Source organism: Camellia sinensis, chromosome 4, assembly GCF_055761805.1.
Source record: "Camellia sinensis isolate YWXY chromosome 4, ASM5576180v1, whole genome shotgun sequence".
In the NCBI taxonomy this organism is placed as follows: Eukaryota; Viridiplantae; Streptophyta; class Magnoliopsida; order Ericales; family Theaceae; genus Camellia; species Camellia sinensis.
In genome coordinates, this window is record NC_138964.1 from 197,050,687 (window position 1) to 197,067,701 (window position 17,015).

The 17,015-nt window shown below is 32.4% G+C and overlaps 1 protein-coding gene and 2 pseudogenes across 1 annotated transcript; all 3 read left to right on the forward strand.

The window, feature by feature from the left end:
• Positions 1 to 7,494: 7,494 nt before the first annotated feature.
• LOC114266024 (protein CHROMATIN REMODELING 35 pseudogene) lies at positions 7,495 to 8,223 on the forward strand (annotated as a pseudogene).
• On the forward strand, positions 8,224 to 8,850 carry LOC145788852 (protein CHROMATIN REMODELING 35 pseudogene; annotated as a pseudogene).
• Positions 8,851 to 15,138: 6,288 nt separating this feature from the next.
• MEE59 (maternal effect embryo arrest 59) lies at positions 15,139 to 16,417 on the forward strand. Its single transcript, XM_028206911.2, has 4 exons — positions 15,139 to 15,659; positions 15,753 to 15,845; positions 15,940 to 16,101; positions 16,184 to 16,417. Exons 1-4 carry the CDS (start codon positions 15,417 to 15,419, stop codon positions 16,229 to 16,231), a joined length of 546 nt encoding a protein of 181 aa, XP_028062712.2. The 5' UTR covers positions 15,139 to 15,416; the 3' UTR covers positions 16,232 to 16,417.
• The last annotated feature ends 598 nt before the right edge of the window (positions 16,418 to 17,015 follow it).

Below are 17,015 nucleotides of genomic sequence, written 5' to 3' on the forward strand. Positions count from 1 at the left end.
ATTTGGAGTTCCCAATCCTTTGAGTAAGGACACAGTAATAGAAGCATTTAAGGTAGGGGGAGTTACAGATTCAGAGTCATGTGATAGTGGGCTACACAACAAGGGAGAAGAAATAAAACCCATGGATTTTGGAAGGAGAGACATGAACAACTGAACATTTTAATCGATTTTGGTCTGGAGAGTTGTTCTGTAATTTAGGAGTATTTCCTCTGTAAATTATGCTACGTAACTTCATGAAATTGGTTGTATTATGATATTACAGTGTGTACTTTGTTTACTCCAGTCCTTTTCTCGTTTGTAATTTGTTCGAAACAAGTGGTCATATGTTCAACTAAATTAGAACCAAATTGTCAAGAGTCGGTTGATCTGTTTGTTCAGTTGGTGTGCATTCTTCTTTAATTCCTAACGATTAGGAGTAGCTAAACTTATCGTACGACTAGTTGTACTTTCGCATAGTAATAATAAGTTCGGTGTTACATCGTTAAGATTGGACCTATCAATTGTAATGGTATGAAGCTTGTAATATAATTATTGTTATGAAGTGACATGTTTAACTGTTATTAATGAAATTAGAAGTTTGGTTATACTTGTTTGTTGCAGTGCAACATTGAGATAAGTAATTAAAGCTGCCAAGTCAGCGGACAGCAACCGCAACAGATTGATTTAATGACAACTCTAAAAAGAGAACTGTAGAGCATCTCTGTAAATCAATATTGAATACTTAAGAGATATGTCGAATCAATCTCGCATTACGTATGACATCATAATTTGTTGAGTAACAACATCATGAAGACAGTGTACTTCATTCCAGTGAAACATAGATATGTTATAACTAACATTACAATTGCGACATCAAAGTTATGCTCAGAAATTGGCCAGCAAGTACATTCCTCAAAATATGAGTAAAAAAAATAGCCGTAAATTACATTTGTTTCAGTCGCATTCATCTGAATTATGCATACAACAAACATGTGTAAACAAAATAGTAATAACACAGCAGCCACATTGAAATGTTTGATCCATGTTTACATATGACTTTCACTTTTCAGTTCATCCATCTTTACATCCTTCAGTAAAAACAATACTGGGGAGCCATATTTAACATCCATATTGAAATCAATGAATAAAAAATTAGTGAAGTCCTATTGCCACCCAAATTAGTGGCGTACTACCAGGCCATTCCCATCACCGCCCTAGTTTGTCGCATTGCTGATATCAAGGCACTCCCAATACTCTGCGATTTTTGAATTATTGACATCCATAACGATGTCAACCAACAACTTATGACGCACAGAGGGATGGAACTTTGTACAAAAAGATCATTAGACAAATCAGTTACAATTGCAGGAAATATAAGGAAGGATTTGATTGACAAATGGAAATGAAGCGGTATAATGTACCTTTTGTGGACCGAGGCATAAATCAGGTTGCTGCATGTATTTGATGACGAACATCCCACAGTCAAATGTGCTACAAAAATAATTTAACATTAAATTTGTCATCAATGTCAATAGGTTCATTAAATCGGTCATTCAGGAGACACATAAATGTGAGGGTGGGATTGTGGATTACTCGTCCAGTTGTTGTAATGGCCTTTCATCTAACATGTGGAGGTGGAAGCTACGCACGTCTATAACATATTCATTTCCAAAGTGTAGTTGTAGCAAGTCATGCATAGTTTAAACGTATTCTAGAAGGTTGAAGTTGGTTTATGTAAAGGATGTTCAAGTTTGTTATAGTGTTGAGAAATCCATCACAAGGACATACCAAAATTTTTGCCGCATTTAGCTTCCTTTTGTTCGCTCTACTGGATGGGAACGAGTCAAATAAGTAGGCTACACTATCCACCATATCAATTTTAACGCATAACCAATGCACTCATCTGTAATTAAAAGACATGTAAATCTACACGCAAGCACAAGTGCAGACATTGTTTAGAGGGCATGTAAACATGTACTGACTTTCATATGTTCGTTTTAATATAATGGGATGACAATTGATATTACCCTCTGACATGCATCAATCGCACCAGTGTATCTATCATGTTCAAAAAATGATGTGACGATATTTTCATAGTGCAGAGGTTGCGTATATTTATTTAGAATCAAAGTCTGCATGTGTATTGCATAGAGGTCATTGAGGCAAACATTTGTCAAAATATGTCACATACAAAACACAACCTAGCTTTAAACACTTACTTACCGACAGATATACGGGAAAGAACCAATTAGTATGCCTCTCGTCATTGTGTAAATCCCTCTGTCGATCAGTCAATTGCACCACCACCAAGTTGATTGGCTGGAACATTGTATGTAAGACACAAGGCAAGTTGATTTGAAAGGTTTCCAATTACTTCAAATGAAAAACGCAGATTCATATGTGCGTAGCCAACACTTACAGTGTCGGATAGCCATGACCCTGGTTTTAGCGTGCACATGTCACGCCGGGTACCAACTTCATATGCCCTTCCATAAAGATTCATGGAAACAACAATATCCCTACAAGCAATAATGATCCTTAGAACGATAGTTATTTCACAATGGACTGTCATTTAAAATTTGCAAGTACTAAATGAAATAATACATTTCATTTTTTCTATCGTCAAATACATAGTCGACAAGTTTTTCTTCCTCCGCCGATAAGAACCCTTCACTGTCCAACATCCTCAACAATTTCTACAAAAATAAACAGTCAAGTAACATAACACATTTCATAAAAAAAAATTGAAGCTTACACAATAAGGCTGTTACTCATAAAAAAGAACGTGAAATGATGTATAACCTCTAAACCTCAGAGTTTTTCCAACTTCTAAAGTTTGGTGCGGAGTTTGTTAGAAACGTGTAAAAACATATGCCAGCAGTCATAAGTACAAACATGCAATTGTTTGACAACTAGTCCAATACAACGCAAATCATTGTAAAATTAGTGATTCATATTATTGATATGGGCATGAATTGGTTATTCAGAACTTGTGGGGTATTAAAGGCAGTACTTGTACCTTGTTCGCCTTATTCAGACCATCAACATCCAAAGGTGAACTGATGTCGTGAATTCGTAATTTTTCTTCTGCAAGTCGACTATTTGTTTTGCTATCGATGCACAAATACATATCCCCGACCTCAGTGGCTTGAACTCTTCTTAAGCGCATTTTCCTTTTCTTTTTCCTTTTCTACTTCGCTTTCCTCTTCCTCTAATGATTCCAATTGCTCCCAATGGTTGGCCAATCTTAGTAGAAGAAGTATGCACATCACACGCCACTTTCTTCACGCCCACTAACTGAAGCTCAAGAGTGTATTTATCTTCAATTTCATATCTTTCCCCCAAGTGAAGGCCTCTATTCTTCTGGTTGTCCCTACCTTTTTCTATGTTCAGCTTATGTCCATCATGGAAATCACTTTTGTCCCTTACCTCTTGACATCCTATTCTTGGTGATCCACCCCTTGTACATCTAAAATATTACACTCCATTGGGTTAACTTCGTCAGTTGGTTTAACCATGCCATCGCCGTGCGCCTCCACTCCAATAAAAAGGTCCACACCCTGTTTTTCCACTCTTGCCGATTGTGGTCCAAAGAATATACCTTCCATGACGTGCTGTAGCATTTGTTTCAGTTCAGCTAAATTGATTTGTTCAGTCAACGGTTGGTTACAGCCCAAACTGAAGCATTGAAGTAGTTGCTTCAACATTTCCTTCAGTTCAGCAACATTGGAGGAGAGGTTAATGATACACACATCATTGCCTTCCAACTAATCATACAAACACATACGTGAACTTAGTCTCATAAATCATCTTCAAATGATGTGGCTCAACTGTGTCAAATTTGCCTAATGATTAGATAGATTACCTTCTCATTGTCAACAACTTGCTTGCCTCGAAAATGTCGCAACATCTCCATTAAATCTGTTTGGTTCTGAAGAACTTGCTTCATTATTTCCTTTAGTTCATGAATGTTCGACTGTACTTTGGTTATACGAACTTCATCATACTGTGTTTTTTGTTGGTTATCGATGTGGTGTGCATCCATTTCATCATTATCGGCATCACTTTCGTCTTTAGTGTAATCAAACTCTACCTAATCATAGAAACACATAAATGAAGTCTGACATTGTATGTTCAAGACAAGTGGGTCAATGGTGTCAAATGTGCATATTGGTTGCAGTGCTTATTACATCTGTTGGGAAATTTTGCTTCATTTTGATGCGTCGCAGCGTCTCCTGTATTTGGGCATCACCCCAATCATGAAGCTGAGGCATGGACCACTTTGTAGCCGACATACTTGTAGAGCTCAGACAAACATAATCGATGTACAATAGCTGTGGATAGTAAGGGGCACACCATAATTAATTTTTTCTTCCCACAAAAATCACTATATTCAGTAAAAATGACATTAATTCTTGTCAATTTTGTAGTTGAACGTACATAGAATATTGATTTTGTTTATGATGCTGTGAACTTTATAGGCACATATGATGCAATGTTTTTTGGGGAAAAAAAAATGTATAGCAAAACAAGGACTTTATTGATGAAAAAAAAAATTATGTACATGTTTATGTATATGAATGGTTGAAACCCTAAAGACCTTTCCCAGAATGAATACATTTGCTTTGGTAATGGTCCTATCAAGGCTTCTTCTGTATATTCTTCTTCAACTCTGCCTACAAATGTGTATAAAATTTCTTGTATCAGTTCTGTGTCTGATTGATTATTCAAAACGAATGAAGATCAATCAATTATGTTTCCCCTCTTCGCAACATAGGAAAATTGGTTCCTCCATTGAGGTCAGTGATTTTTTTTTCCCTGTACTCTTTATTCTTAAATTCATGATGGTGGTTGCAGAAAAGCTCTTTCTGCGACTAGCATACTGAGTTAGAAAGAGTGTTATTTATCATACTGACATATCAGGTAACATTATATTTCCTAATGAAGCCCAATTTGTTGATCAATGACAGAACAATGCATGAAACATATGAATAGGGGAATGGAAAAAACAATCGAGTTATTGGCATACCATTAGCAGGAAAACACATCCAGTTGCAGCGCGATGACCTTTGGTTCTATACTTGCGAACAAATGAATTACAGTGTCAACTTTGCCCAATTACAAGCTCGCATACCATTGACGTCCTTTACGGTATGAATGAATGATGGACTCAAGGCGGTCATTACGGTAAGACACAACATGGCCCCCAACACATACAACGCAAATTTCCTCTGAAACTCATCCTCCTCACCATTAGTCTCGGTTAGATAAAGTCTCAACTTGTTCAAAAGAATGACTCCCTTAACAACTCTAACCTCTTTGTAGATATTGGGATATGTGTTTAATGAACCAACCAACTGCACATCGTCGCTTTCACACCGTATTCCCAATAAAACATTAACTGCCTTATAGGTGAGCCTGAGTTGACGACCATGAACATTCAATGAACTACTGTCAGGATCGAAGTTCTGTACCAACCATTCGCAAAAGTCCTGATCTATACGTGTACACTTCATCCCCAGGAGGCCACCAAACCTAATATCAATGACTGCCTGCTTTTGTGCTTCGTTAAACCGGTTAACTAGCTCAACAATTGACTTCAATGATATACGGAGTTGCCTTTTAGTCTGCACATTTTTTATGCTTGAATTAATACAAAAATGCAACCAACAATGTCAGCAAAGTAAGACCTAACCAAATGCATTTATGAAAACATGACGTACGTAATTACCTTTTCAAATTTCAGTGCACATGGAACTACTTTGGCGTGTTCCTCGGCACTCGCCTTAGCCATGTCCGCAAACCTCTTCTTCTTATCAGAGGGAAGTGCCTTCCACCTTTCCCCAAGCTCCTTTCTACTCTTTAAGCACGAAAGTGACACATGTACAAGACAAGTAACAACTATAAGTTCAAAATAACTGTAACTACAACTTTTTCCATACGCAATCCATATGCATTGTTGGTAATTAAATAAGATTGCAAATACAATCCTACAAACGTGAAAGAATCAGAAGCCCAGTGCAACCATTCAATACAACGCGTGGATAGCAACCCAGTCATGTGTTTCCATTATAGTGTATTATAGAGAATACAGATTTCCACACTCATCATTTTTGGTCGAGTGTTGTCTGCCCCTTGCATTTCCTTCAATTGTTGCTGGTTGCATGCAAGCATCGTCAAGTTTATCATCACTAAATCTTAAATATGAATACATATATATATATATATATATATATATGTAAGTATTTATGCCAATCTGGCCCCAAAATCTACGTAAAACACCTTTCGTACATCCGGGACCAAATCGACACCATTTAAACATTTTTACACATACAAAACCAAACCAATTTCAAACATTACAAACTGAACTTCGACATGGCGCATACTTTGACTATAAAAAATGTAATTTTGGATTCTGAAAATGAACAAGTAGTACCTGTAACAAATGAATGGTGCAGCTGGCTGCTTTCGAGAAGAACCATCGATAGTGTCAGACATTTGGATATGTTGTTCATCAATTGTCTTCAATCTTTTCCTTCCCCTTTAAGAAAGAGCAAATCATACAAATTAGATTGAAGGGAAAATTACAGGGATGGTGTACACATTTTTTCCGTTGTCTTGTTTGATTCAATACACTTTAAACTCCCTCAATTCTAACACTTCATTTTAAATTTCGTGGACAATTTTGGTCAAATTGCTAATACCATTTGTGATTTTCAGAACAAATATTAATGTCAATTGATTGATTGAGATTAACTAAGTTCAATAAAGTTATAAGTTCACTAAAAAAAATGACACATGCCACGTATATGCATATTTTCTGATAAAAAACGGTAAAGAGTTGTAATCAAATGAATGTCATTGAAAGAAAAGTTCACAGTTGACGATTCGAAGCAAGGCCATTCAAAATTGGTGCAAAACAAATAACACAAACACAAAAGTACAGGGGCTACTGTAACAATTTATCTTATAAAAAATTTAGGGTATTCCTTGGTGATGGATTTCATTTGTTAACAAACATATGTACGAAACCAACTGGTAGCAAGTCTTTAAGGACAAAACTAACATTATTGGTGCGATGTGACCAATATCCGTCAGATGCAATGATAACAATTCCTGCAAAGTATTTTGATCAATATTTACAAGAACACAAAGAAACGGCTTCAACATGTGGCTATTAACCTGAAAATTTTGCCTAAACACAAACAATAAAACACATAATTTCCCAACACATATACAGATTTTGAAAAGGTCAAAAGAAAGGACATACATCAAAATTTTACATTTAGTTCAGATAGCTTACAATTGAAATAATTATTTGTACAAGCAACAAATGCATAATTTCCCCAAGATTGAAGAGGAACCTTTTATGAAAACTTACACCTTCTGTGAAACCTTACCTCTTATTGTGAAAACTTACCTCTTATTGTCAAACCTTATCCCTCCTTGTTAAATTACTTATGCCTTGAACTAGCAACACTGCCATTTCCAACAGCTTTAAAAAGGTCAACGTTCATGTCAGATATTTTCTTCACTTTCTCAATTTTCTTTGTAACTTTTATTTTATATTTTGACTAAGCTGCTCCATTTTGTTTTTGCATTAGGGCACAAGGACTACACGTACATACTTTTATGAAGGTCGAACTACAAAAGACAAGGAAGGAACTGAAATATTTCATGACGGGGTTAAACTATCTGGACAGGATTTTGCTGTCATTGAAATTGGTGCTCATCCTAGGCACAAAAAACAGATGAAACCCCATCAAGTTAAGGGCTTCAATTTCCTACTGAGTAACTTGGCTACATCCTGGCCCATTCTCCAAGCTTTGGAAAAACTTTCATGATAATTACTTTTATACAGAGTTTTCTGGCCAAGTATCCCCATACTAGACCATTGGTGGTGTTGCCAAGAGGCATTCCGGCTACATGAAAGAAAAAGTTCTTCACATAGCAAGTTGAAGACATTCTGCTACATGACTTCTACTCTGTAAAGCGGGTAATTGAGCACAGCACCTTCAGGTGCTCAAACAGTGGGCAGATCAGAAAAGAATACTTTTCCTGGGATACAAGCAAGTTTCTTCAATTGTATGTGACAATGAATCCAAGAAGACTGTCGCTGTCTGCCAACAAATACTGCTAACGTACCCATCGATTCTCATTCTGGACGAAGGTCATACTTCCAGAAATGAGAATATGGATGTCCTGAACTCGCTCAAGAAAGTCCAGACAGCTCGCAATTCTTGAATGATAGTTACCTTTTTCTTGAAATGTAACTATTATTCAACAGAAAGATGACAATTTCAAGAGAAAGGTAACTGTCATTCAAGAGTTGCGTGCAATGACAAGCAAGGTTCTCTATTTCTATGAAGGAGATTTTCTTCATGAATTGTCTGGGCTTGTTTACTTTACTGTATTTCTTCACCTCAGCCCTACACATAAGCATGAAGTTGACGAACTGAAGAACTTCATTAAGAAGTTCAAAATCAGCTGGGATGGGAGCACACTTTATGTGCACCCACAGTTGAGATCTCTCCTAAAGAGTTCACCTACAAACACGTGAACCAGAGAAAGAGAGGGGCTTGACAATGCCCAGATGGACCACATCTTAGAGAAGTTGGATATTAGAGAAGGACTGAAGGCAAAGTTCTTCCTTAATCTGTTAGGCTTGTGCGAATTAGGTGGTGAGAAGGTATTGGTTTTCTGCCATTATCTCCAGCCACTTAAGTTCTTGGAAAGGCTAGCCATGAAAGTGAAAAGTTTGACTCTGGGAAAGAATTGTTTGTAATCTCCAGTGATTCCAGTTCTAAGATTAGAGAGTGGTCCATCAATTGTTTTAACACTTCCCGAGTTGGTCGACTTCTCTTTGGATAAGTAAAAGTGCATAGGGAAGGAATATCTCTTTACAAAATTTGAAAATCATCATCATTTCAACTCTTTCAATTGAGTTTCCTATGTTTTAAGTTCAATACTGTCAACTATGCGTGAACTTCAGCACTGAAAGAAACAGTTGTTTCTAAACATAAGTTCCGGCAATTTAAAGTCGTCGAGTACTACAAAATTGAAAACAGAATTTAACCGAGTGTACTAGCCATTGCTGAATCAAGATTACTCATTGTTTGTTTTTTGTGTTTTTTTTTTTTTTTTGGGTACTCTAAAAAAAAGAATTGTTTTTCCCGTACCAAGATTACATAAATATATATATATATATATATTTTTATATATAACTTAACAATAGTTGGCCATGTAAATGCAAGACACAATGATGCTTGTTGCTGACTACTATGAAACTTATGTTCAAGTTGTAGCACTGGTAGCAGAGGGAAGAGTTCCTGTTCGAAAGGGAGAAAATACAAAAATCGAGTACAGAACAATTTTTATTGGGTTGATTTGGGGTAGCAGAGGGAAGAGTTCCTATTCGAATAGGAGAAAATACAAAAATGGAGTAGAGAATAGTTCCTATTAGGTCGATTTGGGTTTGGGTGTAAAGGTATATGTGAATGAAAGAAGACAAACAGAGAGACAGAGAGACACAAAGACAGAGAAAGAGAAAGAGCGAAATAGAGGACATACCTACCGGAGGAGACAAAGCTACGGTGGTGCTAAACCTCGCAGTGGTGCTCGTTTAACCCGTGCGGTTGTGCTCCAGCGACAAATTTTTTCTTAAAAAATGAATTTATGAATCAATGTTTGTGAATGATTTTTGTTTGCTAAACTGAAATAAACCAGCTTGTTCTTTCAATATGATTTTTGCCCTCAAATATTTTTCTTTGTAAAATCTTAGAGCTACAGGGAAATAGAAGAAGGGATAGATAGAGAGAGAGACAGACAAACAGAGAGAGAGGTTTCGAAATGGACAGACAGAGATAGACAGAGGGAACTTACACCTTTTGTGAACACTTACGCCTTTTTTGAAAAATTTACACCTTTTGTTGGGACTTACACCTTTTGTGAAAATAAAACTTACACCTCTTGTGAAAATACTTACACATACTTTGAAAAACTTACACCTTTTGTGAAATAATTTCTTTCATAAAATTTACACATTTTGTTAAAACTTACACCTTTTCGTGAAAATACTTACATCTTTTGTCAAAAGCTACACCTTTTATGAAATATTTTTTTAAAAAAATTTACACATTTTGTTTGAACTTATACCTTTTGTGAAAAAACATACACCTTTTGTGAAATAATTTCTTTTATAAAATTTACACTTTTTGTTAAAACCTACACTTTTTCGTAAAAATACTTCCACCTTTTGTCAAAAGTTACACCTTTTGAGAAATAATTTTTTTCATGAAATTTATACCTTTTGTTGGAACTTACACCTTTTATGAAAATAAGGCTTACAGGTTTTGTGAAGTTAGTTACACCTTTTGTGAAATAATTTCTTTTATAAAATTTACACTTTTTGTTAAAACTTACACATTTTTTGAAAATTTATACATTTTCTTGAAAAGACTTACACATTTTCTCAAAAGTTACACCTTTTGTGAAATAATTTTTTTCATAAAATTTAGACCTTTTGTTTGAATTTACACCTTTTGTGAAAACAAGACTTACACGTTTTGTGAAGTTACTTACACCTTTTGTGAAAAAACATACACCTTTTCTAAAAAATTATACCTTTTGTGAAATAATTTCTTTCATAAAATTTGCATATTTTACCAAAACTTACACCTTTTCCTAAAACTTACACATTTTCGTGAAAAATACTTACACCTTTTATCAAAAGTTACACGTTTTGTGAAATAATTTTTTTTATAAAATTTACACCTTTTGTTGGAACTTAACTTACACCTTTTATGAAAACAAGACTTATACGTTTTGTGAAGTTACTTACACCTTTTCTAAAAAAACATACACCTTTCTGCAAAGTTACACCTTTTGTGAAATAATTTATTTCATAAAATTTACACCTTTTGTTAAAACTTACACATTTTCGTGGAAATACTTACACATATTCTCAAAAGTTACTCCTTTTGTGAAATAATTTGTTTCATAAAATTTACACCTTTTGTTAGAACTTAAACCTTTTGTGAAAACAAGACTTACACGTTTTGTGAAGTTAGTTACATCTTTTGTGAAAAAACATACACCTTTTCTGAAAAGATACACCTTTTGTGAAATAATTTCTTTCATAAAATTTACATATTTTCTTAAAACATACACTGTTTGTGAAAACCTACACCTTTTCATGAAAATATTTACACCTTTTGTCAAAAGTTACACCTTGTGTGAAATAATTTTTTTCATAAAATTTACACATTTTGTTGGAACTTACACCTTTTGTAAAAACAAGAGTTACACGTTTTGTGAAGTTACTTACACATTTTGTGAAAAAACATACACACCATTTCTGAAAAGTTACATCTTTTGTGAAATAATTTCTTCCATAAAATTTACACCTTTTGTTAAAACATACACCTTTTATGAAAACTTACACCTTTTTTTGAAAATCCTTAGACATTTTCTCAAAGGTTATACCTTTTGTGAAATAACTTTTTTATAAAATTTACACATTTCGTTGGAACTTACACCTTTTCTGAAAACAAGAGTTACACGTTTGGTGAAGTTACTTACACCTTTCATGAAAAAACATACACATTTTCTGAAAAGTTACACATTCTGTGAAATAATTTCTTTCATAAAATTTACACCTTTTGTTTAAACATACACATTTTCTTGAAAATACTTACACCTTTTCTCAAAAGTTACACCTTTTGTGAAATAATTTTTTTATAAAATTTACACATTTTGTTGAAACTTATACCTTTTGTGAAAACGACCCTTACACCTTTTTTGAAGTAATTTACATCTTTTGTGAAAAAAGTTACACGTTTTCTGAAAAGTTACTCCTTTTGTAAAAAAAAAATTTCATAAAATTTACACATTTTCTGAAAACTTATACCCTTTGTGAAAACTTACATCTTTTTGTGAAAATACTTACACTATTTATCAAAAGTTACACCTTTTGTAAAATATTTTCTTTAATAAAATTTACACCTTTTGTTGGAACTTATACATTTTGTAAAAACGACACTTACACCCTTTGTGAAGTAACTTACATCCTTTGTGAAAAAAAGTTACACATTTTTTTCTGAAAAGTTACACCTTTTGTAAAAAACTTTCTTTCATAAAATTTACACATTTTGTTAAAACTTACACATTTTTTGAAAACTTACACCTTTTCGTAAAAATACTTATACTTTTTGTTAAAAATTACACCTTTTATGAAATATTTCTTTCATAAAATTTACGTATTTTGTTGGCACTTATACGTTTTGTGAAAACTAAACTTACACCTTTTGTGAACTTGTTTACACCTTTTGTGAAAAAACATACACATTTTCTTAAAAGTTACACATTTTGTGAAATAATTTCTTTTATAAAATTTACATATTTTGTTCAAACTTGCACTTTTTCATGAAAATACTAATTTTTGTCAAAAGTTACACCTTTTGTGAAATATTTTTTTCATAAAATTTATACATTTTGTTAGAACTTACACCTTTTGTGAAGTTACTTACATCTTTTGTAAAAAAAACTTATACCTTTTCTGAAAAGTACACCTTTTGTAAAAAAAATTCTTTCATAAAATTTACACATTTTGTTAAAACCTACACCTTTTGTGAAAGTTACACATTTTCATGAAAATACTTACACCTTTTGTCAAAAGTTACACCTTTTATGAAATACTTTTTTATATATAAAATTTACATCTTTTGTTAGAACTTACACCTTCTGTGAAAACAAAACTTACACCTTCTGTGAAATTACTTACACCTTTTGTGAAAAAAATATATACCTTTTCTGAAAAGCTACACCTTTAGTGAAATAATTTCTTTCATAAAATTTATACATTTTCTAAAAACTTGCACATTTTCGTGAAAATACTTACACCTTTTGTCAAAAGTTACATCTTTTATGAAATATTTTTTTTCCTAAAATTTACACATTTTGTTGGAACTTACATTTTTTTGTGAAAACGAAACTAACACCTTTTGTGAAATTACTTATATCTTTTGTGAAACAACTTACACCATTTCTGAAAAGTTACATCTTTTGAAAAAATTTCTTTCATAAAACTTACACCTTTTGTTAAAACTTACACATTTTCATGAAAATATTTACACATTTTGTCAAAATTACACTTTTTGTGAAATATTTTTTTTCCATAAAATTTACACATTTTGATGGAACTTACACCTTTTGTGAAAACAAAACTTACACTTTTTGTGAAGTTACTTACATCTTTTGTGAAAAAACTTACACTTTTTCTAAAAAATTACACCTTTTGTGAAAAATTTTCTTTCATAAAATCTATACTTTTTGTTAAAATCTGAACCTTATGTGAAAACTTATACCTTTTCGTGAAAAGATTTACACATTTTGTCAAAACTTACACATTTTGTGAAATACTTTTTTTCATAAAAGTTATACATTTTGTTGAAACTTACACTTTTTGTAAAAACTAAACTTACACATTTTGTGAAGTTACTTACACTTTTGTAAACAAACATACTTATTTTTTGAAAAGTTACACTTTTTGTGAAATAATTTTTTTTTTTACAAAATTTACACATTTTATGAAAACTTACACCTTTTCGTGAACATGTTTATACCTTTTGACAAAAGTGTAAGTATTTTCACGACAATGTGTAAGTTTTCAAAAAATGTGTAAATTTAGTATTTTCACGACAATGTGTAAGTTTTCAAAAAATGTGTAAATTTTAACAAAATGTGTAAATTTTATGAAAGAAAATTTTTCACAAACGGTGTAACTTTTCAAAAATGGTGTAAGTTTTTTTTACAAAAGATGTAAGTAACTTCACAAAATGTGTAAGTTTCGTTTTCACAAAAAGTATAAGTTCTAACAAAATATATAAATTTTAGAAAAAAAATATTTCACCAAAGGTGTAAGTTTTAACAAAAATTGTTAATTTTATGAAAGAAAACTTTTCTCAAAATGTGTAACTTTTTAGAAATGGTGTAAGTTTTTTCACAAAAGATGTAAGTATCTTAACAAAAGGTGTTAGTTTCGCTTTCAGAAAAAGTGTAAATTCTAACAAAATATGTAAATTTTAGAAGAAAAAAAATTTCACAAAAGGTGTAAGTTTTGACAAAGGTGTAAGCTTCGTTTTCAGAAAAAATGTAAGTTCTAATAAAAAGTGTAAGTATTTAGAAAATGTGAAAATTTTACAAAAGAAATTATTTCACAAAAGGTCTAACATTTTATAAAATGTGTAAATTTTTTCACAAAAAATATAAGTAATTTCACAAAAGGTGTAAGTTTTGTTTTCACAAAAAGTGTAAGTTTTAACAAAAGGTGTAAGTATTTTCACGAAAATGTGTATATTTTCAGAAAAATTGTAAGTTTTATGAAAATGTGTAAATTTTATGAAAGAAAATTTTTCACAAAAGGTGTAACTTTTCTAAAAAAGTGTAAGTTTCATTTTCACAAAAGGAGTAAGTTCCAACAAAATGTGTAAAATTTATTAAAAAAGTATTTGACAAAAGGTGTTACTTTTGAGAGAAGGTGCAAGTATTTTTAAAAAAAAAATTGTTAATTTTCAGAAAAGGTGTAAATTTGAACAAAATGTGTAAATTTTATGAAAGAAATTATTTCACAAAAGGTGTAACTTTTCAGAAAATGTGTATGTTTTTTCACAAAAAGTGTAAATAACTTCACAAAAGGTGTAAGTAATTTCACAAAAAGAGTAAGCATTCACAAAAGGTGTAAGTCATTTCACAAAAAAGTATAAGTTGCCACAACAGGCGTAAGTAATTTCACAAAAAAGCATAAGTTTTCACAAAGGTGTAAATAATTTCACAAATAAGCGTAAGTTTTTCAAAAATGTGTAAGTAATTTCACAAAAAAAACATAAATTTTTACAAAATGTGTAAATGTTCACCAAATACGTAAGTTTTCACAAAATGTGTAAGTATTCATAAAAGGTGTAAGTTTTCTTGAAATTACTTACGTTTTTTATGAAAACTTATACCTTTTATAAAATTATACCTTTTTATAAAATTATTTACATTTTTTTTTTTTTTGACAAATTATACCGTTAATTATATAATATATTATTTTATTAATTTACACATGCTTAACAGGTCACCGTTGTTGTGTAAGTTTTAAAAAAAAATTATTATAATTCAATACATAAAACATGTGAGTGTAATATATAAAAAGTAGAAGTGCCTTCCATGTCACACCTAAGAAAGGTCTTTATTATTATTATTATTATTATTATTATTATTATTTCAACAATCCGGCGGCGCTAGTGGTTTCAAGCGTCTCCTAATTTTATCAGAATACCACTTTTCCTTTTTCCAAGAAGGTTCCGGATCCTAATTCCCCCAACTCCAACCTGTCTATTTATTAAGGACGTCCGAGCTCAAACTCAAACCTAATCCAAACTCTAATCATCATCATCATGATCATGGGACAGTGGACGGCGACGAAACCTAACCGGAGCGACGAAGTTTTAGACGCAGTCGAACAAAACAGAATCGCCAATCTCGTAAGAGCTCAGTTCGATTCAATAGCCCCAAAGCGACCCACAAAACCCAATCGAAGCGAGTCCGATTCGCCACCACCACCACCACCACCAACCCCTCCTCCCTGCCAAAACATCCCACTTCCCGAATTCCAAAAGTTTCAATCTCTTCAATCTCAAGTCGGTCACAGCTTTTTCCCAATTTTTTTTTCTTTCTTGCCAAACAAAACATACTTGTTTCATATTCTAATATGTATGTATATGTTTACACAGGCCATATTTTCAGGTTCGTTCACTTCCCAGGACGAGTTTGTGGAGACCCAATACTACAAACAATTGGATTCAGTTGACAAACAACACCACAAGGTAATATACTCTGTTTTTCTCGGTCTTCCGTTTTTCATACTCAAATGTATGTTGAGGGTTGATTTGATTTTCTCATAGTAATAATGTTGAGCAGACTGGAAGTGGGTTTATAAACGTGGGTAGAGAAGGAGGTGTGCATGGGTATGATCTGAAGTTGCAGAATGGCCATGATAATGGAGGACGCATCGAAGACGTGATGATGTTCAAAACCAATCCTGCAACCAATGATTGGATTCCCAGCATTGAAGACCATCAGGTGTGGTATTGAATCATTAGATCTATCATCAAGTTTTGAACAAAAATTCTGTTTTTTTTATACCATTATTTTGTATTATCAGGCGATCTATGTGTCCTCTGCAAAGCCGAATCGGAGCGAGAGTGGTTAGATCGGAAGAGAGAGAACGAATGCAATTGTAATTGAATGAAACTTGAATGCTGTGTTATATTATTACTGTATGCATTATGGGAAGGAGAGGAGATAATAATGATGGATAAGGATGAGTTCGATGGAAAGATTAAAGAATTTTTTACAAGTGGTTATCAATTAATTTAATGGAATTGTTGTTATCCAATTCACTGTTTTGCTTCCTTTTCTCATTTGATAACATTATTTAATTGGATTGGTTTTCTTCTATTAAAAAAGATTAGGTTTTTCTGCTTTTTTTTTTTTTTTAATTTGAGAGAATTTTAGAGGTTTATATAATTTTCATAAATTCTATTTTGATGATCACATCATCTGTTATAATCTTTTTATTTTATTATATTTATTTTAAAAAAATAAATAATAAATATATTTTTAAAAATAAATTATTTATTTTTTTAAAGATAAAAATATAATAAAATCAAATAAAAAATTACAAATATCAATCAAGTTAATTTTATTTACTTAACCCACGCAACCCACCTAGCCCTTCCATTGGAAATCATGTCAGCCCAACACAGGAAACCCTTAGGATTTCCAAACTACTCACCCCGGTGATCCGTAGATAAGATGTGCAAGGCCGGTCTCTCTAGTGGTCAGTATCACCCATGACTAGATTTGGGGTTGATTTGACATATTTAGAAAAAATTATAAAGTTAAAAAATTATTATTTTATTTAAATCACATCACCTTATTTAAATTACATTACTTCTCTAACACATAATTTCAAATTCAATCTAAACCTAAAC